The sequence below is a fragment of the Chrysemys picta genome, chromosome 20 (genome assembly GCF_011386835.1).
Source record: "Chrysemys picta bellii isolate R12L10 chromosome 20, ASM1138683v2, whole genome shotgun sequence".
NCBI classification, from domain to species: Eukaryota; Metazoa; Chordata; order Testudines; family Emydidae; genus Chrysemys; species Chrysemys picta.
In genome coordinates this window covers 13830452-13855531 of record NC_088810.1, presented here as the reverse complement: position 1 = coordinate 13855531, position 25080 = coordinate 13830452, and the positions used below count along the sequence as shown (strand labels likewise).

Here is a 25080-nt window from a genome sequence, read left to right as displayed (position 1 = left end):
AACCCCCTACTCAAAGCAGGACCAACCCCAACTAAATTATCCCAGCCAGGGCTTTGTCAAGCCGGGCCTTAAAAACCTCTAAGGATGGAGAGTCCACCACCTCCCTAGGTAACCCATTCCAGTGCTTTACCACCCTCCTAGTGAAATAGTGTTTCCTACTACCCACCTAGACCTCCCCCACTGCAACTTAAAACCATTGCTCCTTGTTCTGTCATCTGCCACCACTGAGAACAGCCAAGCTCCATCCTCTTTGGAACCGCCCTTCAGGTAGTTGAAGGCTGCTATCAAATCCCCACACACACACACTCTTCTCTTCTGCAGACTAAATAACCCCAGTTCCCTCAGCCTCTCTTCATAAGTCGTGTGCCCCAGCCCCTTAATCATTTTTGTTGCCCTCCGCTGGACTCTCTCCAATTTGTCCACATTCTTTCTGTAGTGGGGGCCCCAAAACTGGACGCAATACTCTAGATGTGGCCTCACCAGTGCCGAATAATCATTTCCCTCGATCTGCTGGCAATGCTCCTACTAATGCAGCCAATATGCCATTAGCCTTCTTGGCAACAAGGACACACTATTGACTCATATCCATCTTCTCATCCACTGTAATCCCGAGGTCCTTTTCTGCAGAACTGCCACTTAGCCAGTTGGCTCCCCAGTCTGTAGCAGTACATGGGATTCTTCTGTCCTAAGTGCAGGACTCTGCACTTGTCCTTGTTAAACCTCATCAGATTTCTTTTGGCCCTCCGATTTGTCTAGGTCACTCTGGACCCTATCCCTACCCTCCAGCGTATCTACCTCTCCCCCAGCTTAGTGTCATCCGCAAACTTGCTGAGGGTGCAATCCATCCCATCATCCAGGTCATTAATGAAGATGTTGAATAAAACTGGTCCCAGGACCGACCCCTGGGGCACTCCGCTTGAAACCAGCTGCCAACTAGACATCGAGCCTGTTGAGCCTGATGATCTAGCCAGCTTTCTATCCACTTTATATTCCATTCATCCAATCCATACTTTAACCTGCTGGCAAGAATACTCTGGGAGACTGTATCAAAAGCTTTGCTAAAGTCCACGGCTTTCCCCATATCCACAGAGCCAATATCTCATCATAGAAGGCAATCAGGTTGGTCAGGCATGACTTGCCCTTGATGAATCCATGTTGACTGTTCCTGATCACTTTCCTCTCCCCCAAGTGCTTCAAAATAGGTTCCTTGAGGACCCACTCCATGATTTTTCCAGGGACTGAGGTGAGGCTGACCAGTCTGTAGTTCCCCAGATTTTCTTTCTTTCCTTTTTTAAAGATGGGCACTACATTAGCCTTTTTCCTATCGTCCGGGACCTTCCCCGATCGCCACGAGTTTTCAAAGATAATGGCCAATGGCTCTGCAATCACATCAGCCACCTCCCTCAGCCCCCTCGGATGCATTGTTTCCTGCCCCATGGACTTGTGTATATCCAGCTTTTCTAAATAGTCCCTAACCTGTTCGTTCACCACTGAGAGCTTCTCACCTCCTCCCCATACTGTGTTGCCCAGCACAGCAGTGTGGGAGCTGACCTTGTCCGTGAAGACCGAGGAAAAGAAAGCATTGAGTACTTCAGCCTTTTCCACATCATCTGTCACTAGGTTCCCTCTCCCATTCAGTAAGGGTTCCACACTTTCCCTGACCTTCTTGTTGCTAACATACCTTTAGAAACCCTTCTTGTTGCCCTTCACATCCTTGCTGCAACTCCAATTGTGCTTTGGCCTTCCTGATTACACCCCTACATGCTCGAGCAATATTTTTATACTCCTCCCTAGTCATCAGGGCCGGCTCCAGGCACCAGCCGAGCAAGCTGGTGCCTGGGGTGGCAGATTGTATGAGGTGGCATTCCGCCCAATCCTAGGGCGGCACGGCCGCTTTTTTGTTTGGTTGGTTTTTTGTTTTTTTTGTTTGTTTTTTGTTCCGCTCCAGCCGCCCTGTAGGGGGCGGCGGCGTGGAGGACGGGAGCGCCCTGCAGCAAGCCCGGCAGGGCAGTCCGTGTCCTTCCCTCCCAGCCGACCAGAGCGGTGCGGAGCCCTCCCGGCAGGGGGCATGGCGGGGGGGGCCGCGTGGCAGCGCCACGCTGAAGCCCTGGCCGCCCCCCTTCTCTCTCTCCCCCCGCTCCCTTCCCCTCCCCCCGCTAGCTGGGGCACATCTGAAGCACAGGGAGTCCCCCCTGCACCCTGGCTCCGGCCTCGCAGTTTTTTTTGGTTTTTGTTTTTGTTTGGGGTGGCCAAAAAGCCAGAGTCGGCCCTGCTAGTCATCTGTCCAAGTTTCCACTTCTTGTAAGCTTCCTTTTTGTGGTTATGCTCACCAAAGATTTGTCTGTAAAGCCAAGCTGTTCGCCTGCCATATTTGCTATTCTTTCTGCATATCGGGATGGTTTGTTCCTGCAACCTCAATAAGGATTCTTTAAAATGCAGCCAGCCCTCCTGGACTCCTTTACCCCTCATATTAGCTTCCCAGGGGATCCTGCCCACCAGTTCCCTGATGGAGTCAAAGTCTGCTTTTCTGAAATCCAGGGTCCATGTTCTGCTGCTTTCCTTTCTTCTTTTTGTCAGGATCCTGAACCATACCATCTCATGGTCACTGCTGCCCAGGTTGCCACCCACCTTGTTTGCATGGGCACACCCATCCTGCCCAGGTGCTCAGCATGAGGAGACTGCTTTGTCCAAATGATCACTTTTAGCTGGTGTTGGATCAGAAGTCATGTTGTTACTAGGGGCAGGGGTACTAAAGGGTTGTTATCCTTGTTGTGTGAATCAAGAGCAGCAGAACTGTGCTTGGCATGCGCTGATTGAAGGGGTTCACCCTCAACTAAACTGCACTTGCTGGGCAGGGGATGGGGTACCAAAGGCCAGTGGAATTGAGGGGGGTGGGGTTCCTTCCTTTTCTTTCTTCTCTGCCTTCTTTCTCCAATCTAAGGGTATTTGGCCTCTTCTATCTTCAGTGGGTAATAACAAAGCTGATTAAGACTCAAATGAGAGTCTTGTTACACACCACTAGATTTAAAATCACTGAGAACCAGGCCTAAGCATTAGGCCTGCTTTGGGACAATGTCTCTGATGCAAGTCTGACCTTCCCAGTCTGAACTAGCAGTGAGGCTTCCCCACTGTGAGCTGAACTCATTGACAGCTGTGTTAAGTAGTGGGACCTCAAGACATCCCAGAGTAGAGCGGCTGGCTGGTGGAATGGTGAGCAGCTGGAGGAGTGGAGAGTGGCCGGCAGAGTGAAGCAAGCACAGTGCCCTCCCCACCCCCGCCCCCCGCCAGGGTAAGAGGTGAGCACACACCAATGCACCTCTGAACTAGGGGTCTTCCCTGACCAAGGACAACAACTGTGAATGGGTGCAGTAGAGGGAGAAAGGAAGGTCATGTTAAAGGAACTTTTGGTTGCTGGACTTAAGAACCTGAGGCAAAAGGTTAGTAATTATAACTAACCTATAGATCAGCGTATCTCAAACTGGGATCTGTGGACCCCTTGGCGTCCCTGAGGGCACTCCAGGGGGTTCGTGGGCCCTGCTGATCAACTCTCCCCCTCACCTTCCCTCAACTTCTCCCCCTTCCTCCCAGTACCTCCGGTGTTCAGGAGGCACTGGGAGGGAGTGGGAGGAGCGGGTATGGGTCACTCGGGGGAGGGGGCGGAAAGAGGCGGGGAAGAGGAGGGGCAGGGGTGGAGCGAGGGCGGGGTGGGGCCTTGGGGGAAGGGGTGGAATGGGGGTGGGGCCTGGAGCTGAGCAGGGGCCTTGGGGGTCTGTGAAAAAAATTAAATCATAATGGGGAAGCTTGGGTTGCTAAAATTTGAGAACTGCTGCTATAGATTCAAAGTGGGGATGGGGTTTCAAAGGCACAAATGGATAATGAAAATCTCACCCCCAGATGTTGAGGCCAGAAGGGGCCATTTCAGTCCTCCAGTCTGAGCTCCTGCATAACCCAGGCCAGAGACCCTGACCCAGGGACTGCAGCATTAGGAACTCATTTTCCCCTACTACGTAAGTGACACTGTGAGGTCTGGTGACTTGTAAAGACATCCAGCTCTGATGTAAAGACTCCAGGTGATGAAGGATCCATCACCCTGGGAACCGTGGTCCATTGACTAGCTCCCATCCCTATTAAAATGTGTCATATTTCCTTTCTGAATTGTTCTAACAGCGCCTTCCAGCCCTTGGCTCCTGTTACGTGTGTGTCTGCTAGTGTCCCTAGTGTCACAGTGGATGGATGGAGCAGATATCTCCTCCCTGGGGGCTCTGGTTTCTTCCCTTGGAGCTAGAGCTAGGGTAGATACAAATATTTCTTCTGGTTCCTCTTCTCAACTCAGATAACAATTTTTGCAGCCTTTAGATAAAATTGCTGAAACCACAGGAGGAAATGAGCTCCCAGCAGGCTGCTTCTGCTCAGCTTTGTTGCTCTGGACGCAGAAGAGGCTGAGGGATATTCTGTGCAGTGGATTCCAAGGGGCAAGACAAGCCATGGTCTGGCTGGGTTGCTGCGTATCTGGTGTATTTATCATTTTGTTAGTGCCCTGGAATCTACTCCAGGGTTTGTCTGTCTTGTGTACATAGGCGCCGATTCTGTGGGTGCTCTGGGGCTGGAGCACCCACGGGGAAAAATTGGTGGGTGCTCTGCATCCACCGCAGCTCCCCACCCCGCCCCAGCTCACCTCTGCCTCCTCCCCTGAGTGCGCTGCGTGCCCTTTTTTTCTCCCTAGCTCCCAGCGATTGCGCTGCAAAACAGCTGTTTCATGTGGCAAGCACTGGGAGGGAGGGGGGAGGAGGGGGAACGCCGCGCACTCGGAGAAGAGGCGGGGCCGGGGCGGGGATTTGGGGAGGGGGTCCAATCGGGGCAGGGAGGGGGTGGAGTTTGGGTGGGGACTTTGAGGAAGGCATTGGAATGGGGGCAGGGCAGGGTCAGGGCAGGGCCGAGGGCAGGGGGGTGCGAGCACCCGCCAGCACCGGGGAATGTTGGCGCCTATTGGTGTTGGTGAGTATCTGAGTGCCTGCTGCTGGGACAGTTGGTCAGTTTGACCGTGTGCTTGATTGATTGCTTGTTTGTTTGAAAAGTGTGAATTGGGAGTGCTTTGTTCCAGGTGGGCCTTGAGTAGGTCTGACTGGTATATAAGGGCAGTCAGCAGCGAACCAGCTGAATGGCGAACAGCAGAGGCTAACAGCGGGAGTTTGCCTGGGAGTTCGCTTGGGGAGAGCGCACTGAGGCTGTCATCTGCAGGTTTCTCTGAGTAGTTCCTGCAACAGTTGAGGAAGTACTTAAGAGGACGGTGATATGGAAGGTGAGCGATCAGCTGTTGTCACCTGCACAGGCTGTGCCATGTTTGTCTTTCTTCCACAGGACAGAAGCGACTTTGTCTGTACAAAGTGCAAGCTGGTCTCCATATTGGAAGAGAAGGTTCGAGGCCTGGAGAAACGAGTATCGACTCTGCGTTGCATAAGGGAAAATGAAGATTTCCTGGACAGACATCAGGAGATGCTTCTACGGCCACAATGTTCTGAAGATTCAGAGCAGGCGCAGGAGGGACAGAAGGATTGTGAAGAGGTTTGGCAGCATGTGACCTCCAGAAGGAGAAAGAGGAGCGTCCATGCACCAGCAATGGAGATACAGGTGAGCAATCATTTCCATGTTCTCTCTACAGGTACTAATGCGGAGAGTGGACTAGATGACCCATCTGAGGGAAGGGAGCAGAAGGAGACTCCACCGATTGGAAGGCAAAAGATGCACTGTCCTAGGGATGGGGGTTCCACGACCACCACTCCCAAGAGGAGGAGGAGGGTGGTGGTGGTTGGGGACTCCCTCCTCAGGGGGACTGAGTCATCTATCTGCCGCCCCGACCGGGAAAACCGAGAGGTCTGCTGCTTGCCAGGAGCTAGGATACACGATGTGACGGAGAGACTGCCGAGACTCATCAAGCCCTCGGATCACTACCCCTTCCTGCTTCTCCACGTGGGCACCAATGATACTGCCAAGAATGACCTTGAGCGGATCACTGCAGACTATGTGGCTCTGGGAAGAAGTATAAAGGAGTTTGAGGCGCAAGTGGTGTTCTCGTCCATCCTCCCTGTGCAAGGAAAAGGCCAGGGTAGGGACCGTCGAATCGTGGCAGTCAACGAATGGCTACGCAGGTGGTGTCGGAGAGAAGGCTTTGGATTCTTCGACCATGGGATGGTGTTCCAAGAAGGAGGAGTGCTAGGCAGAGACGGGCTCCACCTAACGAAGAGAGGGAAGAGCATCTTCGCCAGCAGGCTGGCTAACCTAGTGAGGAGGGCTTTAAACTAGGTTCACCGGGGGAAGGAGACCAAAGCCCTGAGGTAAGTGGGGAAATGGGATCCTGGGAGGAAGCACAAGCAGGAGAGCGCAAGGGGGGAGGACTCCTGTCTCATGCTGAGAAAGAGGGACGATCGATGAGTTATCTTAAGTGCCTATACACAAATGCAAGAAGCCTGGGAAACAAGCAGGGAGAACTGGAAGTCCTGGCACAGTCAGGGAACTATGATGTGATTGGAATAACAGAGACTTGGTGGGATAACTCACATGACTGGAGTACTGTCATGGATGGATATAAACTGTTCAGGAAGGGCAGAAAAGGTGGGGGAGTTGCGTTGTATGTAAGAGAGGAGTATGACTGCTCAGAGCTCCAGTATGAAACTGCAGAAAAACCTGAGAGTCTCTGGATAAAGTTGAGAAGTGTGAGCAACAAGGGTGATGTCGTGGTTGGAGTCTGCTATAGACCACCAGACCAGGGGGATGATGTGGACGAGGCTTTCTTCTGGCAAGTAGCAGAAGTTGCTAGATCGCAGGCCCTGGTTCTCATGGGAGACTTTAATCACCCTGATATCTGCTGGGAGAGCAATACAGCGGTGCACAGACAATCCAGGAAGTTTTTGGAAAGTGTAGGGGACAATTTCCTGGTGCAAGTGCTGGAGGAACCAACTAGGGGCACAGCTTTTCTTGACCTGCTACTCACAAACAGGGAAGAATTAGTAGGGGAAGCAAAAGTGGATGGGAACCTGGGAGGCAGTGACCATGAGATGGTCGAGTTCAGGATCCTGACACAAGGAAGAAAGGAGAGCAGCAGAATACGGACCCTGGACTTCAGAAAAGCAGACTTTGACTCCCTCAGGGAACAGATGGGCAGGATCCCCTGGGAGAATAACATGAAGGGCAAAGGGGTCCAGGAGAGCTGGCTGTATTTTAAAGAATCCTTATTGAGGTTGCAGGAACAAACCATCCCGATGTGTAGAAAGAATAGTAAATATGGCAGGCGACCAGCTTGGCTAAACAGTGGAATCCTTGCTGATCTTAAACGCAAAAAAGAAGCTTACAAGAAGTGGAAGATTGGACAAATGACCAGGGAGGAGTATAAAAATATTGCTCAGGCATGCAGGAGTGAAATCAGGAAGGCCAAATCACACTTGGAGTTGCAGTTAGCAAGAGATGTTAAGAGTAACAAGAAGGGTTTCTACAGGTATGTTAGCAACAAGAAGAAAATCAAGGAAAGTGTGGGCCCCTTACTGAATGAGGGAGGCAACCTAGTGACCGAGGATGTGGAAAAAGCTAATGTACTCAATGATTTTTTTGCCTCTGTCTTCACGCACAAGGTCAGCTCCCAGATTGCTGCACTGGGCAGTACAGCATGGGGAGAAGGTGACCAGCCCTCTGTGGAGAAAGAAGTGGTTCGCGACTATTTAGAAAAACTGGACGTGCACAAGTCCATGGGGCCAGATGCGCTGCATCCGAGGGTGCTAAAGGAGTTGGCGGGTGAGATTGCAGAGCCATTAGCCATTATTTTTGAAAATTCATGGCGATCGGGGGAGGTCCCAGATGACTGGAAAAAGGCTAATGTAGTGCCCATCTTTAAAAAAGGGAAGAAGGAGGATCCGGGGAACTACAGGCCAGTCAGCCTCACCTCAGTCCCTGGAAAAATCATGGAGCAGGTCCTCAAGGAATCAATTATGAAACATTTAGAGGAGAGGAAAGTGATCAGGAACAGTCAGCATGGATTCACGAAGGGGAAGTCGTGCCTGACTAACCTAATTGCCTTCTATGATGAGATAACTGGCTCTGTGGATGAGGGGAAAGCAGTGGATGTGTTATTCCTTGACTTTAGCAAGGCTTTTGATACGGTCTCCCACAGTATTCTTGCCGCCAAGTTAAAGAAGTATGGGCTGGACGAATGGACTGTAAGGTGGATAGAAAGCTGGCTAGATCGTCGGGCTCAACGGGTAGTGATCAATGGCTCCATGTCTAGTTGGCAGCCGGATTCAAGCAGAATGCCCCAAGGGTCGGTCCTGGGGCCAGTTTTGTTTAATATCTTTATTAATGATCTGGAGGATGGTGTGGACTGCACTCTCAGCAAGTTTGCAGATGACACTAAACTAGGAGGCGTGGTAGATACACTAGAGGGTAGGGATCGGATACAGAGGGACCTAGACAAATTAGAGGATTGGGCCGAAAAAAACCTGATGAGGTTCAACAAGGACAAGGGCAGAGTCCTGCACTTAGGACGGAAGAATCCCATGCACTGCTACAGACTAGGGACCGAATGGCTAGGTAGCAGTTCTGCAGAAAAGGACCTAGGGGTCACAGTGGACGAGAAGCTGGATATGAGTCAACAGTGTGCTCTTGTTGCCAAGAAGGCTAACGGCATTTTGGGCTGTATAAGTAGGGGCACTGCCAGCAGATCGAGGAACGTGATCGTTCCCCTTTATTCGACATTGGTGAGGCCTCATCTGGAATACTGTGTCCAGTTTTGGTCCCCACACTACAAGAAGGATGTGGAAAAATTGGAAAGAGTCCAGCGGAGGGCAACAAAAATGATTAGGGGTCTGGAGCACATGACTTATGAGGAGAGGCTGAGGGAACTGGGATTGTTTAGTCTCCAGAAGAGAAGAATGAGGGGGGATTTGATAGCAGCCTTCAACTACCTGAAGGGGGGTTCCAAAGAGGATGGAGCTCGGCTGTTCTCAGTGGTGGCAGATGACGGAGCAAGGAGCAATGGTCTCAAGTTGCAGTGCGGGAGGTCCAGGTTGGATATCAGGAAAAACTATTTCACTAGGAGAGTGGTGAAACACTGGAATGCGTTACCTAGGGAGGTGGTGGAGTCTCCTTCCTTGGAGGTTTTTAAGGCCCGGCTTGACAAAGCCCTGGCTGGGATGATTTAGCTGGGAATTGGTCCTGCTTTGAGCAGGGGGTTGGACTAGATGACCTCTTGAGGTCCCTTCCAACTCTGATATTCTATGATTCTATGCTTGTTTAGTTTGTCTGGTCTTTCTTAGCTAATTGATTTCCTAAGTAACTTCTATAATAGTTATTCAATCACTACACAATAGATTCATAGATTATTGTGATCATCTAGTCCTGTATAACACCAGCCATAGGACTTCCCTAAATTAAGTCCTGTTTAAACTAGAGTATATGGTTTAGAACAGTGGTTCTCAACCTATTTATCATTGTGGGCCACATATGCAGCCCACAAAGTGTTAGAACCACAGTGCCCCCCAGCTAATACCCCCCCACACACACACACAAACCCCTATGCTCAGTGCCCCCCACCCAGAGAGTGGAGCCAGGAGTGGAGAGCTGGGCATGGAGAATGGGGCTGGGACACCGACCCCGGACACTGCTGCGTGGGGCCAGGTGGCAGCTGGGCCGCAGCTGTGTGCTAATTGGGCCACATACAACCCGCAGGTTGAGAGCCACTGGTTTAGAAAAACGTCCAGTCTTTGTTTTAAAATTGTCAGTGATGGAGAATCCACAACCCTTGGTACATTGTTCCAAAGCTTACTTGGCATCACTGTTAAAAAATTGCACCTTATTTTGAGACTGAATATGTCTAGCTTCAAATTCCAGCCATTGGATCTTATTATAATTTGCTAGATTTAAGAGCCCTGTTCCCCTTATAGGCACTTGCAGACCGTGATCAAGCCATCCATTAAACTAAGTAGCTTGAGCTTCTTGACTCTAAAGCACTATTCGACATGTTTACTAATCCTTTAGTCATTCCCCTGGCTCTTCTCTGAACCCTCTCCAATGTATCAATGTTCTTCTCGAATCATGGACACCAAAACTGGACACTGTATTCTAGCAGCAGCCACACCAGTGCCAAATACAGAGCTAAAATAACCTCTCTGCACCTACTCGAGATCCCCTTGTTCATACATCCCAGGACCGCATCAGCCCTTTTGGCCACAGCATTGCACTGGGACCTTGTGTTCAGCTGATAATCCACCACGAGTCTTTTTCAGAGTCGCTACTTCCCAGGATAGAATCCCCCATCTTGTAAGAACAGCCTGCAGTCTTTGTTCTCAGATGTGTAACTTTAACTTTGGTCACATTAAACAAATGTTGTCTGCTTGCAACCAGAATAACAAGTGATCCAGGTCGCTCTGTACGTGCCCTCTTCATGGTTTACCCCTCTACCAATCTTTGTGTCATCTACAACAATGGTTCTCAAACGGGGGTCCAAGGGCCCTTGGGGGGCCATAAGCAGGTTTCAGGGCCAGGATTAGACTTGCTGGGGCCCAGGGCTGAAAGCTGAAGCTGCACCATGCGGGGTTGAAGCCCGGGGCACTGAGCCCCGCCTCCTGGGGCTGAAGCTGAAACCTGAACAACTTAGCTTTGCGGGGACCCTCTGTGGCATGAGGCCGCAGGCAATTGCCCTGCTTGCTACCCCTAACGCCAGTCCTGGCTTTCATATACAGAAAAACAATTGTGGCACAGGTGGGCCGTGGAGTTTTTATAGCATGTTGGGGGGCCTTAGAAAGAAAAAGGTTGAGAACCCCTGATCTACAACCTTTATCAGTGAGGAGTCTGTTTTCTCCCAGGTCATTAATAAAAATGTTAAATAGTGTAGTGCCAAGAACCCATCCACCTGGGATCCCATTTGAAACACACTTACTCCATGATGTGAGTCCCCGTTTGCAATTACATTTTGCGATCTGTCAGTTAGCAGTTTTAAATCCATCTAATATGTGCCATATTAATCTTATATCAGTCTAGTTATTTAATCAAAATGTTGCACAGGACCAAGTCCAACGCCTTACAGAAGTGGAAGTAAATCACATCAACGCTGTGACTTTAGTGCTCTGTCATTTATGTGCTTGGTATTTAATTTCGAGCAACTACAATGAGTTGCTACAAAACCTGTCAGACAATTCCCTGACTGTGCCTGAGCAACGCCATGACTGATGGGGTGAATGGAGTACAGCTGGTGCCCGAGGCTCCCTGCTGTATTCTCTCCCTGGCCCACACCTGTCTTTATGGCGATCTTCTGGAGGTGACTGTCTGTTAGTCAAGGATATGGGGGGAGTGGCGATCTAAGGAGCAGATTCACTAAGGAGAGGTAAAAGGGGCATGAGGTACATGGGCTGGAGCCAGGAGTGGTGGAAACTCCCTAAAAGTGGGGGGGCCACTGGCACCCAAACCATGGCCTTGCCCTCACACCGCCCATTCCCCCTGAGTCCCTGCTCTCGCACCTGCCATTCCCCCTGAGGCCCCTCCCTCACACGGCCCATTCCCCCTGAGTCCCCGCCCTCAGACCGGCCATTCCCCCTCAAGCCCCGCCCCTGCTCACTCTTCTCTGCCCACACCCCCTGTCGCTTGCCCTTACAGGCGGGGAAAAGTGATGGGGCCATGGCCCCCTGGCGCTCCCTATTCCGGCGCCCTGGCTGGATCATTCAGCCAGGGTGCCTGTTTCCCAGAGGCACTGAGTCAGAAGCAGGTTACACTCCTGTTTCTTTGGCTGTATTTGCAGCTGGGGTGGGCTTGACTGGCCTTCTCCCCTGAGGCTCTTTCCACGCCTCCTAACTCCTGCTGTGGCAGCACAGACACCATTCCTCCTGGGCCCCTGCCTGCATCTCTAATGGCTCTGAGCTGCCCCCACTTGCTCTGGGCTCCTGAAGATCACCCTGCCCATCAGGGGCAACGGAACGGGGGCGGGGGAGGGGAGCCAGAAGGCCATGGCCCCTCCACTTTTTACCAGCTGAAAGGGTGAGTGATGGGGGGAGGGGGCGAAGAGGAGTGAATGAAGGGCGGGGCCTTGGGGGGAACAGGCGGTGTGGGAGGAATCGGGGCCTCGGGGGGAATCGGGGCCTCAGGGAGAAGGGGCGGTGCGGGGATGGGGCCTCGGGGGGAATCGGAGCCTCGGGGGGAAGGGGCGGTGCAGGGATGGGGCCTTGGGGGAAGAGGTAGGGTGACCAGATAGCAAGTGTAAAAAATTGGAATGGGAACGGCGGTAATAGGTACCTGTATAAGAAAAAGCCCCCAAAATCTGGACTATCCCTATAAAATTGGGACATCTGGTTACCCTAAGGAGAGGCGATGTGGGGATGAGGCCGCAGGGGAAAGAAGCGGTGCAGGGATGGTGCCTCGGAGGGAATCAGGGGCTTGGGGAAAATGGGCGGTGCGGGGATGGGGCCTCAGGGGAAGAGGCGATGTGAGGGCAGGGCCTCAGGGGGAATCGGGGCCTCAGGGGAAGAGGCGGTGCGAGCGTGGGGCCTCGGAGGGAATCGGGGCCTTGGGGAGAAGGGGCGGTGTGGAGGTGGGGTCGTGGTGGTGCTGTGTGGGGCAGCGGGGGGCGGGGCCATGGTTCGGGCACCTGTGGTGCCCCCTACTTTCAGGGCACTTCCCCCGCTCTTGCTGCCCATGCTTCATGCTGAATGGAGACAACTCTGCCCCTCGCCACCAGGGCGTCCGAGCCACAGTCATCGATGGGTTTTAGGCTTGGTCTGCGCTACCAACTAATTTTGGTATCACTACATCGCTCAGAGGTGTAACCCCTGGTGTAGACAGCACTGTGTCGGCGGAGGGGCTTCTCCCATCAATAGCGACCGCTTCTTGGGGAGGTGGAGTACCAACGCCAACAGGGGAGCTTCTCCCATCGGCGTAGGTAGTGTCTTCTCTGCTTCTCTTCACTGCTACAGTGCTGTAAGTGTAGACAAACCCTTAGTCTCAGGCCCTGTGGGCAGGGAAGGGCCATCCCTGTTGTACAGATGACAGCTGAGGCACAGGAGGGGCTAGGGGATTGGCTCAAGGTTATAACACAAAGCCAGTGGCAGAGCTGAGAAGAGAAGCTCAGGCTCCTGCGCCCCAGTTCAGAACGCTCTCCACTTGCCCAGCCCTATGTGCCAAGGGCAGGGAAAGATGATGGGAGCTGGGCTGAGCAGACTGGCGCTGTGGGGGGATTGTTCTGGGGGGCACTGATGTTTTGCAGGGTGGGGGATGGGCAAGCATTAGGGGCTGCTGCACCTCATCCTCCCTTCCCACTGCCCTCCCAGTACTCAGCTGCCTTCATCTCCCCTTCCTCTCTGTTCCGTCACCTGATTGGACAAGGCTGGGGCTGTTGCGCTTAGTAACCGGATAAGAGTATATAAAAGATTCATGGATTCCAAGGCCAGAAGGGACCAGGGTGATCATCTAGTCTGACCTCCTGGATAACCCAGGCCAGAGACCTGCCCCCAGATGATTCCTAGAGCAGAGCTGTTAGGGAAACATCTCAGCTTGGTCTAAAATCTGTCAGTGATGGAGACTCCATCACGACCCCTGGTGAATTGTTCCAATGGTTAATTACAGTCATTCAAAGGGTCAATCCGAGCTCCATGGCCCCCGGCCCAGCTGGACAAGGAGGCTGGGCAGGCAGTGATGGCTCCCGGGCAGCAGGGAGAGTAGTTTGGAGCAGGAGCTGGGACTGGAAGCTCCCCTCTCCTGGGGCCTGTGTGGGGCCATGGCTGCGGAGCCATGACAGCATTGTCCTGATGGGACCAAGAGAAAGAGAATGGGGACAAAGGGGTGACAGGGTCTGAAGGGATCCCGTGTGCCCACGCAGGCCCAGAGTCTGCCACAGAAAAGGTGTGTATGTGTGTGTGTTGTATGTGTGTGCAAGCATGCAGTGAGAGGGCTGCGTGTGTGTGTGCGTACCCATGCGTGGCTCTAATGGGGTACTGCCCTCACACCCTCCCCAGCCTGTAGCCAGGCGGGGAGGAGGTCTCAGCCCCATCAATTGCCCTGGGACGCTCGCTGTAGGGGGGCGTGACTCTCCTTCTGATGGTGTTAGAGGACACTTCCCATAAATGATTCAGTCCGTTTGACTCCTTTAATGGAACTGCTCTGTACATGCCACTCGCTGTGGCCAGCCCGGTACTCCCTGTGCGACACACATGATCTACAGACTGATACCTCTCTCCTGGGAACAGTGCCACTCGGCTCTTACACCAGCCTCCACAGACGAAGGGCGCATCACCAGCCACAGTCTACAGAGGCAGAAACTGAGGCACAGCTTGGGAAAGGGAGTTGCCCAAGGTCACACAGGGACACATCAGTAGTAGAGGTGGAAACAGAACCCAGGAGTCTGGGTTCCCTGCCTGCCACACTAGAGCATGATGACTGAACCATGCAATAACCAAAGTTGGTGTAGAAGCTTCTACCCCACCTCACCCCAAACCCCCACCCCAAACCCCTCCCCATCAGACCCCATCAACCCTGACCTCAGGGACCCCCCTCAACATCTGTCCCCATCACTCCTAGGAACCCCTTCCCCCATCTGACCCCATCATCCCAGTCCCAGGGAGCTCCCTCCCCACCTGACCCCATCACCCCTGGCTCCAAGGAGCCCCCTCAACATCTGTCCCCATCACCCCTAGGAGCCCCTTCCCCCACCTGATCCCATCATCCCAGTCCCAGGGAGCTCCCTACCCATTTGACCCCATCACTCTTGGCCTAGAGAACCCCCTCCCCACCTGACCCCATCATCCCCAGCCCCAAGGAGTCCCCCCTCATCATCCCTGGCCCAGAGAACCCCCTCCCCATCTGACCCCTTCATCCCTGGCCCAGAGAGCCCCCTCCCTATCTGACCCCATCACGCCCAGCCCCAGGGAGCCCCCTCCCCATCTGACCCTGTCACCCCAGCCCCAGGGAGCTCCCTCCCCACCTGACCCCATCATCCCCAGCCCCAAGGAGTCCCCCCTCATCATCCCTGGCCCAGAGAGCCCCCTCCCCATCTGACCCCATCACCCCTGGCCCCAGGAAGCCCCCTCCGCATCTCACCCCATCATCCCTTGATCCAGAGAGCCTGCTCCCCATCTGACCCCATCACCCCCAACCCTAGGGAGCCCCCTCCCCATCATCCCTGGCCCAGAGAGCCCCCTCCCCATCTGACCCCATCACCCCCAGCCCTAGGGAGCCCCCTCCACATCATCCCTGGCCCAGAGAGCCCCCTCCCCATCTCACCCCATCGCCCAAGCCCCAGGGAGCCCCCTCCCCATCATCCCTGGTCCAGAGAGCCCCCTCCCCACCTGCCCCCATCACCCGGCCTATGAGTAAGGTGTGTCCCTCATTCCAGCCGGAACCCGGACAGGCTGTGCAAACCCCAGGGCTCCCTAGAGAAACAAGGTGTTGAGCTGTAGAGGGGCACTTCCCAGGCTGCTGGGTGCTGTCTGCCCTTCCCCCACCACATTCCATACTTGTGTGTGGCTGGTGCCGGGTGCATCATGTCACGACACACATCCTGACATGTCGTGATACAGCTCACCCCACTGTGTGTGTGTGTGGGGGGGAGTATTACCAGCTCTAGGCCTTGTTTGTGTGCATTAAGGAGTCTCCCTAGCCGTGGGGGTGGCTATGCCACGGGTGAGGGGTTCTCCCACTCCCCACAGGCAGAAATGGGGAAAGGGCTCAGCAATCCTGTGAAAGAGGCACAAAGGTCAGCGCTGGGTCCCTGAATGTTGCTACTGCCCTGGGAGCTCAGCCCAAGAGCCCTGCCCTGCGTCGGCGCCATCTTGGGGATGCCCCCGAAGCGGCTGGGATTGTTCATGGGCTTCCCGTGGGCAGGAGCAGCGTTGGAGCTCCCTGGATCTGCACAGAGGGTGGATGGAGCCGTGGGGCTGGGCACACAGCGGGGAGGTTCTTGCTTCCTGGGTTGCTTGGAGCTGGAGCGTAGCTGGGAGTCCCGCTGCTTGCAGGGGGTGCTCTCCTCCCCGCCCCTGGGAGCGCTACTTGTGGCACGGCGTGTAGCTGACGTGCTGCGCGCTGCCGTGGTAGGGGTGCAGGTGACCACTTCTGCATGGGCCAGCAGGGGCACTGTCTCTGTGGGCAGGGATAGGCAGCGTGAGGTCACTCCTCCCTGTCCCTTTAGCACCCAGCCCCCTCCGCCAGCTCACTTTGTGCCAGGGCCCGGCCTGCCCACAGTCTGCTCGTCCTCAGGGTGTATGCATGGTCGCTCTGGGTGCCAACGCAGCCGCTTCGGGTCACAGCGTCACCCTGAGCCTCGGGCTCCCTCCTCCCTGGTCTCACTCTATCGTTCCAGCCTCTTCCAAGCTCTGCCCATTTCCCCTCTTTTTCCTTAACCCCCTTTCTTTCCCTGCCCCCTCCCCCTTGTTCCCCACCTCCCTTCCGCGGCGCCCTCTTCCCCCAGCCTAGAGGCGTCACCTGATCTCGATGGGCACCACAGGCTGGCACTGCCTCCGTCTGCAGTACCACAGGAGGGCCCAGAGGATCGAGAGCAGCAGGATCAGGAGGAAAATGGCCCCCAGGACAGAGCCCACAATGAGCCCCACGTTCCTTGAACCTGCGGAAGGGGAGCAAACCTGTCACCTTCTCCCCTCCCCGCACCGGGCTGGGACACATGCCCAGAAAGCATCGCAGGGACTTCTGGCCGCTGAGCCCCATTGACACCCCTGCCCGACAGGCACTGGGCCATATTCACTCTGCATGCCCCATGGGCATCCCCTGCTGGGCTGCCCATGAGGCCCTGGCCTGGCCCATGTAATCCATGGGGCCCTGCATGGGCAATAGCTCCTGTGAGAAGGTGCCTGCTGCGCGGGGTCAGTGCTGTAGCCTGGAGCTGCAGCTCAGCCCCAAGAACCTGACCCTCCCTGGCAACTGGTCAAAGGACTCAGCCCCGGCAATGGGGGAGGGGATGGGGGAGCTCCATTGTTGTCTATGGGTCATTGTTCCCAATGCGGGAGGCAAGAGGGATTAGACTCATAGAGGTTAAGGCCAGAAGGACCCATCAGATCATCCAGTCTGCCCTCCCGCACATCACAGCCCACCAGCCCTCCCCCCACAGCGCCCCCATAGAACCGGGATTACACTAAAGTATCACAGCCCAGCAGAGCCCTAGCTATGGGGCGCCAGCCACAGAGCCCAGGAGGGGCCGAGTCTCCATTGTTCCCTATGGGAGGGTTCTCTATTGTTCTCTATGGGGGGCTCTCCATTGTTCCCTATGGGGAAGCGGGTTCTCCATTGTTCCCTGTGGGGGCTCTCCATTGTTTCCTATGGGGAAGGGGGGTCTCCAGTGCTCCCTGTGGGCTGCTGGGAGCTGAGCTCTGTTCAGGCTCCGGCCCCTCGGGCTGCCCCTCACACTGACATCCCCTCGGGGCGCTCGCAACACCAGGCTGGTCCCGCTTCCAGCCCAGCCTGGGCTCAGGGCTCAGCTACAAGGAGCTACTGCCAGACACTTAGGTCCTGCCCCGCTGGGCGCTCTGGCGCTTGCCCCCTGTCCTGGCCTTGTGCCCCCCATCCTACCTGTGTAGCCGGCGCGAGGGATGGAGACGCGCACCATGCACTGGCTGTAGCCCACCCTGTTGGTCACGCGGCAGGCGTAGGTCCCGGAGTGCTCCTGCGACAGGCTCTGGATCATCAGGTCCCCAGAGGCTTGCCCTGCACAGGAGAGACCCAGCTCTGAGTGAGCCCCCACAAAGTACCCCCCAACAGGCGTCACCAGCTCCTCCACCCCTAGGGGGCCCTGGGACAGCGCAGGGCAGCCAGAGCCCCCTGGCAACATATCAGGGCCATGCCTGGGCCCACCCCCAAAAACACCCTGGCTGCTCCATCCATGAAAAGGGTCCCCCAGGTGCCAAGACTTGAGGAAACTCATGTCATAGACATTGCCAAGGGGAGTCTCCCAGCTCAGCACAAGAGCATCCCATCCTCCAGGGGCCCGCACGTCTCCCCTGCACCATCCTGGGGCAAACACCCCACGATGAGCTCAGCATAGTGAGCAGCCCACCTCACAGGGACCCCCCGCCCACTGCTTACCCTGCACTGTTCTGGGGGGCAGCCAGCCCATGGCATAGTCCCCTCCCATCTTGGACCACTGGTAGGAGAGGGGAAGGGAGCCCCCGTCAGAGCAGCACCTAAGCATGAGGTCGCCGCCCCTGACCGGCTCCCCGTCCATCCAGCACCGAGGGGGGGCCGGCTTCTCTAGGGAGAGACACAAATTGCGACAGTTAATGGGAGCTAGTAAGGAGCAGCAGGAATGGACAGGCAGACACGGCCATGCTCAGAGATAGACAGACAGGCAGGCAGAGCCTGGGTACAGCAGGCATGAGGTGGCAATGCCCCCTGAAAGGGGGAGTCAGAGGATGGGGATTGCTAATGGGCAGGCAGAGACGGATTGGTGGGCAGGGGTTGGTGGGCTGTAGGGTGACCAGATGTCCCGATTTTATAGGGACACTCCTGATTTATGGGTCTTTTTCTTAAATAGGCTCCTATTACCCCCACCCCCTGTCCCGATTGTTCACATTTGCTGTCTGGTCACCCTAGTGGGCTGGGATCAGAGCATGGGGACTGGTGGGCAGGGTCAGTGGGCTGGAGTCAGCACATGGGGACTGGCGGGTGGGGTCAGTGGGATGGTGATTGGGTGGCAGGGTTGGTGGCCTGGGGTCGGCGCATGGGGACTGATGGGCAGGGTCGGTGGCCTGGGGTCGGCGTATGGGGACAGGCGGGCAGGGTCAGCGTATGGGGACGGGCGGGCAGGGTCAGTGGGATGGTGACTGGGTGGCAGGGTTGGTGGCCTAGGGTCGGCACATGGGGACTGATGGGCAGGGTCGGTGGCCTGGGGTCGGCATATGGGGACTGGCAGGCAGGGTTGGTGGGCTGGGCTCAGTGCATGGGGACGGGCGGGCAGGGTCAGTGGGATGGTGACTGGTGGCAGGGTCGGTGGCCTGGGGTCGGAGCATTGGGACTGATGGGCAGGATCAGTGGCCTCGGGTCGGTGTATGGGGACTGGCAGGCAGGGTCAGCACATGGGGACTGGCATGCAGGGTCGGATCAGCAGGCAGTGTCTGTCCACAGGGAATGGCGGGCGGGGACGGTGGGCAGAGGCAGGTCTCGGGGGGTGGGAGGGTGCTAGTGATGGTAAGGTCAGTGGTTGGAGTTTAGATCTGTGGGCAAGGTTAGGTTGTGGGGGTTGGGTCAGTAGGTGGAGTTTGGGTTAGTGGGTTGGGTCAGTGGGTGGGGATTGGAACTCACCTAGCACAGTGATAGTGACCTGGTGGGTGTCGACAGTGGGTGGGGGTGGGTCAGTGGGTGGGGGTGGGTTAATGAGTGAGGGTTGGGTCAATGGATGGGGGGATCAGCAGGGTTGGTGGGACTCACCTAGCACAGTGACGATGGCCTGTTGGGTGTCAGCAGAGATTGGTGTTGGGTGAGTGGGTGGAATTTGGGTCAGTGGGTGGGTTTGGGTTAATGGGTTGGGTTGGGTCAGTAGGCAGAATGTGGGTCAATGGGTGGGGGGGGGATCAACAGGGAGGTGGGACTCACCTAGCACGACAAGGGTGACCTGGGGGGTGTTGGCAAGGGTTCGCGTTAGGTCAGTGCGTGGGGTTGGCTTGGCAGGGGTTGGGCCAGTGAGTGGGCTTGGTCAGTAGGCAGTGGATGGGTCGGAGTCAGAGGCAGATTAGAGGTTTGTAGGGGCTTGGGTCAGAGAAAGTGGGGGCCCCTTTTGCCTGCAGAGCAAGCCCCTGCCCCCCGGCAGGAGTGCTGGGTGGGCGAGTGGGTTGGGGCACGGGCAACCATTTCTCTGGGGGGCCCCCAATTGGCTGGGGCCCCTGGAAACGGGCCCGGTTGGCCCAGTGGCTAATCTGCCACTGATGGGGGTGAGGGGCCAGCAGGCAGGGGCGGGACTCACCGAGCACAGTAACGGTGACCTGGTGGGTGTCGACAGTGGCTTTCTTCACCGTGCACTCGTAGGTGGCCGAGTCTGACATCTGCAGGTTTGCCAGATGGATGGAGGCATCATAGAGGCTTGGGTCCTGGGCCACAAATGACACCCTCTGCTGCAGGCCTGGGGCACTGCCGTACCTGATCCTCTGGTCCTGGTAGATCAGGAACTGATGGGGAGGAACCGAGCAGCAGTGAGCTATGGTGGGTGGTGAGCAAGGGGGACTGGAGACCAGCCAAGGGGCAGAACAAGGGCAGGAGCAGCACTCGGGGCTTAGAATCCAGGTCCTTAGGGACTGTCCTGTACAGGGAGCTGCTAGAGATGCATAACCTACACCAGTTTCAAACTGGTTTTCAAACTGCAGGTCGGGACCCCAAAGTGGTTGCAACCCAATTTTAACGGGGTCACCAGGGCTGGTATTAGAGTTGCTGGGGTGTGGGCCCATGCCTCAGCCCCAGTCCCAGTCCCAACTCTACCACTGAGGGCTGAAGCCCAAGCCCCACTGCCCAGGGCCAAAGACCGAGGGCTTCAGCCCTGGGTGGTGGGGCTCAAGTTCCAGGCTCCCCACCTGGGGCTGAAACCCTTGGGCTTCGGCTTTTCCCCCTCCCTCAGGATGGTGTGGCTCGGGCAGGCTCAGGCTTTGGTCTCCCCTCCAGGGGTCATGTAGTAATTTTTGTTGTCAGAAGTGGATTGTGGGGCAATGAAGTTTGAGACCCCCCCCCGGTCTACACTGATGGCAGTGGTTGTGGGGGGGCAGGGGCGGGAAATGCCCTGGCCCAGGGACTGGGGCCGACTGGGCGTGGAGAGGCTGGTGGAGCCCAAGCAAGGTGAGCTCAGTGTCCAGGCATGGGGAGGGGGGGATGTAAGGGATTCTGTGAAAGGCGGAAGTGCAGGGCCCGGGGGTAGGAGTCATGGCTCCAGGAGCAGAGAGTGACAGCCCCTCTTGAGGGAGGCCTCTTGCTGGGGCAAGTCACAGGGGCAGCTGGGACAGGACAATTCAATGGACCCTGGGGGGGACCCGAACCTGCTGCTGGGGCTGCGCCCAGGGGAGGCTTGAGAATATGCACACACGTAAGGGTGAGGAAGGGTGGCAGGGTGCCGTCAGCCAGGTTGGCAGAGGGGGCAGTGCCCAGGGGTCTCTGCAATCTGACTGGATCCGCGGGAGATGGAATCTGAGCAAGGACCCAGTGCTGGGCAGGGGGTAGCAGCCCATGTGCCCCCTCCCCCATGGGGGGGAGGGGAACTGAGGCAAAGGCAGGGGCAGAAACTTGGCCAAGGTGTCCCAGGAAGCCAGGGGCAAAGCTGGAAACAGACCCCAGGGGTCCTGCTCCCAGCACAGATTCCAACCAGGCATTTGATGGGCCTTGCTAAGAAAGTGGGATGAGGGACAGGGCTCAGACTCACCGGCAGCCTCTGGTCAGGGTTCACCATGGTCCATACGATGTCCAGGTTGGTGGGTCCATTGTCCTCAGGCTCCAGGATATAGGGGCAGCCCAGCCTCACAGAGTCCCCCTGGGCCAGGTACAGCACCTGCTGGCCCTTTGCATTGATCCGCACAGCCTCCAGCAGAGCTGAGGGACAGACAGACAGAGCTGCCCATCAGGACAGGACAGACAGACTAGTGCTGGGCAGAGCATCTGCAAAGAGCGGGAGGAGTCCCCGGGCGCCTGCTGCGGAGACTGAGCCCTTCCCGCAGTGCCCAGAGCCAGCTGTGCAGGGAGCCAGTCCAGTGGCCTGCCAGTGTGGGAGCAAGTGAGCAGATTGTCAGACAAGGGGCTCTGGGGGAAGCATGTCCCATCAGCTTTTAGAAGATAGGGGGGCATTATCCACGCAGGGACTAGGCTGTGCCCTGGGCAGAGATGGGCTCTTTTCACTGGAGCTGGGCTCTATTTCTCGGTATTTGCTGCAAGGATCCGCTTGGCCCTGTCAGAATACAGCGAAGCAGGGTGGGTTTTGCCCTGTGTCTGAGGCCAGTGCCCCTGGGGTGATCTCTGGTTAGTAATTACTGCAGGCCAGTGAACTGAGACAGCCCCTAGGGGGAGCCACACCGGGGATGCTGGGGCTTGATCTGAAATTCCGTGCAGCAAGGGGCACACGAGTGTGCCAGTCCAACACATTCCAGCCACCAGAGGGCAGCGTCCTGCACAAAGCCCCCAGCGGATGACGTGAACAATTTCACTCAACTGACTTTTAAAGTTGCCAGTTTCAGCAAGAACACACCCAGCCTTAGTACTCTGGGAGAGCAGCCTGCTACCAGCCTGAGGGACCTCCCCAGTGTTTCATTGTTGTGTAATTAATTAGTGACTCTTCGCAGAGCACTTTCTAGGTGCAGTGTAATCCAGGTGCAAAGGGCCCTCACCAGTGTCGCTATGTGGGAGGACAGAGCCGGAAGGGAACATGCGCGGGAGAAGGGTGCTGTTGGCTGATGGTCACTCCTGCTGCAGCTGAGGGGATTCTAGCTCGGGTAGATACACATATGCTAGCTTTGATCAAGCAGCCGGCGCACTAAAAATAGCAGCGTAGCTCTGGCAGCACAGACGGTGGGATGGGCTAGCCACCTGAGCAAGCACCCGGAGTCCTGGGTGGGACCGAACTGGGGGTAGTTATCCCAAATCTACCACACATGCCGTGGCATCTACACTGCTCTGTGTAGCACAATGGTTCCTAACCAGGGGTACATGAACCCCCGGGGGTACACAGAGATACATCAACTCATCTAGATATTTGCCTAGTTTTACAAGAGGCTACATGTAGCGAATTCAGTACCAACTACAATTCCATACAATGACTTGTTTATACTGCTCTATGTACTATGCAAGGAAATGTAAGTACAATATTTATATTTCAATCGATTTATGTTATAATGATATGGTAAAAATGAGAAAGTCAGCCATTGTTCAGTAGTAGTGAGCTGTGACACTTCTGTATTTTTATGTTTGATTTTGCACGCAAGTAGTTTTTAAGTCAGGTGAAACTTGGGGTACACAAGACAAATCAACCTCCTGAAAAGGGGACAGTAGCCTGGAAAGGTTGAGAACCACTGCTGTAGTACACTAGCTCAATCAAAACTATTCTGTGTCCACCGACCTGATCTGGAAATTACACCTCCAGCTCCAGTGTAGACGGACCATAAGAGGTTTCTCTCTTGCTGCATTTTGTCAGCGCTGCTCCATACGGGAAGTGCCCGATTTATGGAGCTGGAGCACTTTTGTGATGCACTAAGGGCTTGAGTACACAGGTGACAAGTGACCGGCACAGCAACACGGCTACAGGGGAATAACTATTTGGCTCTAGCTCTGCCTGCTAAACTGCCCGGTGTGAACACTGCTCCAGAACAAGAATGATTGTATTCCAGTATAATCGCTCCTATTCCATAATGAACTCCCTGTTATTCTGGAATCAAGTGTCCCCACAGGGAAGTTATTCCAGCACAGCTATTATTGTTATTACTTATTAGGTGTATTACTGTAGCACCTAACAGCCCCATCCAGGGACCAGGCCCCATGGTGCAAGGAGCTGTACATTATTTATTAGGTGTATTATCATAGCGCCTAGCAGCCCCAGCCAGGGACCAGGCCCCACGGTGGTCAGGGCTGTGCAAATGCAAAATAAAGAGACAGTTCCTGCCCCAAGGAGCTCACAGGCTACAGCACAGGAGTTATTCCACTGCAGCTATGCTGGGCAATTTCCCCATGTAGATGAGCCCTACATTGCTAGACTGGGAGCCATTGGGAAGGAGGAGGGTTTAGAGCCAAGTTCACTGGCATTCCCACCCTCTCCCAGATGCTGAGTTGGGGTGGGTCTGGGTGAAGCTGCTGGTCAGGCCGGGTCTTATTTACCCCAGCTGGTTTGCCCATTGCAATCTGCACTGGGCCAGGGGCTTCGCCTTCCTCACCACGCTCCCTGTCGCTGGCTGGGGAGGGCCTGAGGGGTTCCTCGGAGGAGCCTACCTGGCGTTAGACACAAGAAGAGGAGCTGGACAGTCCCTCGCCCAGCCATGGTCCTGCAGCCTCTCCCAGCGCATCCAGAGCAGCAGAGAAGAGAGACGATCCTGGATGGGGAGCTCGGAGACAGGGAAGCAGAGCGTCTTGGGGCTGCTTTTATCTGCTGGGGCTGGGTGTTCCTCCTGCAAGGAGGATGCCTTTGGGGTGAGTGAGGAGGTGAGTGAGTGGCTCCAAGCCGTGAGTGTGAGCTGCCGCCCGCTCCCTCCTGTGCCTACCTGGTAATTAACCCTGGCTCGCCTGGCGTGGGCTTTCCTGCCAGCTGGGCCTGTCGCCCTGCATCCCTCTCGCACAGGGAGGCCTGACGGGCAGCTCTCTAAGCTCAGGGCTTGGGAGGGAGGTTGGCAACAGCCGGCCTCAAAGCTTTTAATGGGGCCTCAATCCACCTGCAGAGCTTACACCTAAAGCAGCAGCGGGTGCCAGTGACCTGGTAGCAGGGAGATGCCTACTCGCCCTGTGTGGTGTGTGCAGCTGCCAGGCTGCCGGCCCCTCCCCCTGCACCAGCCACAAGCCCAGACCAGGCGCCCGCTTGCCACACGGCGTCTCAAGTGAGAGGTAGGGTTGCCAACCCTCCAGGATTGCCCTGGAGTCCCCAGGAATTAAAGATTGATCTTTAATTAAAGATTATGTCATGTGATGAAACCTCCAGAAATACATCCAACCAAAATTGGCATCCCTAGTGAGAGAACATCCCAGGTCTGGCCAGGCAGCAGGGGCGGGGGCAGGGCAGGTTGCCTGTGCCGGCAACATCTGCCTCTGGTGCCAGACACAGAGGGACCATCTGCAGAATGAGCAAAACCAGAGGAGGATTAGAAACAGCCAGGGAGGGAGGGTTAACATGAGTCCACCTGGGTGTGAGCGTGTGACACAGGGAGCAACAGTGTGTGACAATGAGCCTGTAACAGTGATGGTGCGACTGTTAGGATGTGATGGGGTGTGAAAGGGTGTGATGGGGTATGTGTGACTGTGAGCATTGATGGTTTTTGGGACTGTGTGTTACAGTGTGTGTGAGAGATGGGGTGTGACGGGGTGTGTGACTGAGCATGTGATGGAGTGTGACTGGGGGTGTGACTGTGAGGATGTGACTGTGTGTGACGGTTTGTGTAACTGGGAGTGTGT

At 55.7% G+C, this 25080-nt stretch overlaps 1 protein-coding gene across 1 annotated transcript; it reads right to left on the bottom strand.

Annotated features, from left to right (window-relative positions):
• Positions 1-15329: 15329 nt before the first annotated feature.
• VSIG8 (V-set and immunoglobulin domain containing 8) lies at positions 15330-24716 on the bottom strand. The gene is made up of 7 exons (XM_008175158.4): positions 23911-24716; positions 21365-21531; positions 19928-20129; positions 18055-18219; positions 17542-17676; positions 16444-16582; positions 15330-16101 (listed from the first exon to the last, which is right to left on the bottom strand). The coding sequence occupies exons 1-7, from the start codon at positions 23957-23959 to the stop codon at positions 16008-16010; spliced, it is 951 nt and encodes a 316-aa protein (XP_008173380.3). The 5' UTR covers positions 23960-24716; the 3' UTR covers positions 15330-16007.
• Between the last annotated feature and the right edge of the window lie 364 nt (positions 24717-25080).

What these genes read in the sequence shown, in the direction of transcription:
- VSIG8 (XM_008175158.4), bottom strand. Translation starts at nt 23,959, where the DNA reads ATGGCTGGGCGAGGGACTGTCCAGCTCCTCTTCTTGTGTCTAACGCCA. An exon ending in ACCCTGACCAGAGGCTGCCG is followed by an intron (nt 20,130 to 21,364) that starts GTGAGTCTGAGC and finishes CCTCCCCATCAG; the next exon opens with TTCCTGATCTACCAGGACCA. An exon ending in GTGGTGCCCATCGAGATCAG is followed by an intron (nt 16,102 to 16,443) that starts GTGACGCCTCTA and finishes CCCTGCCCACAG; the next exon opens with AGACAGTGCCCCTGCTGGCC.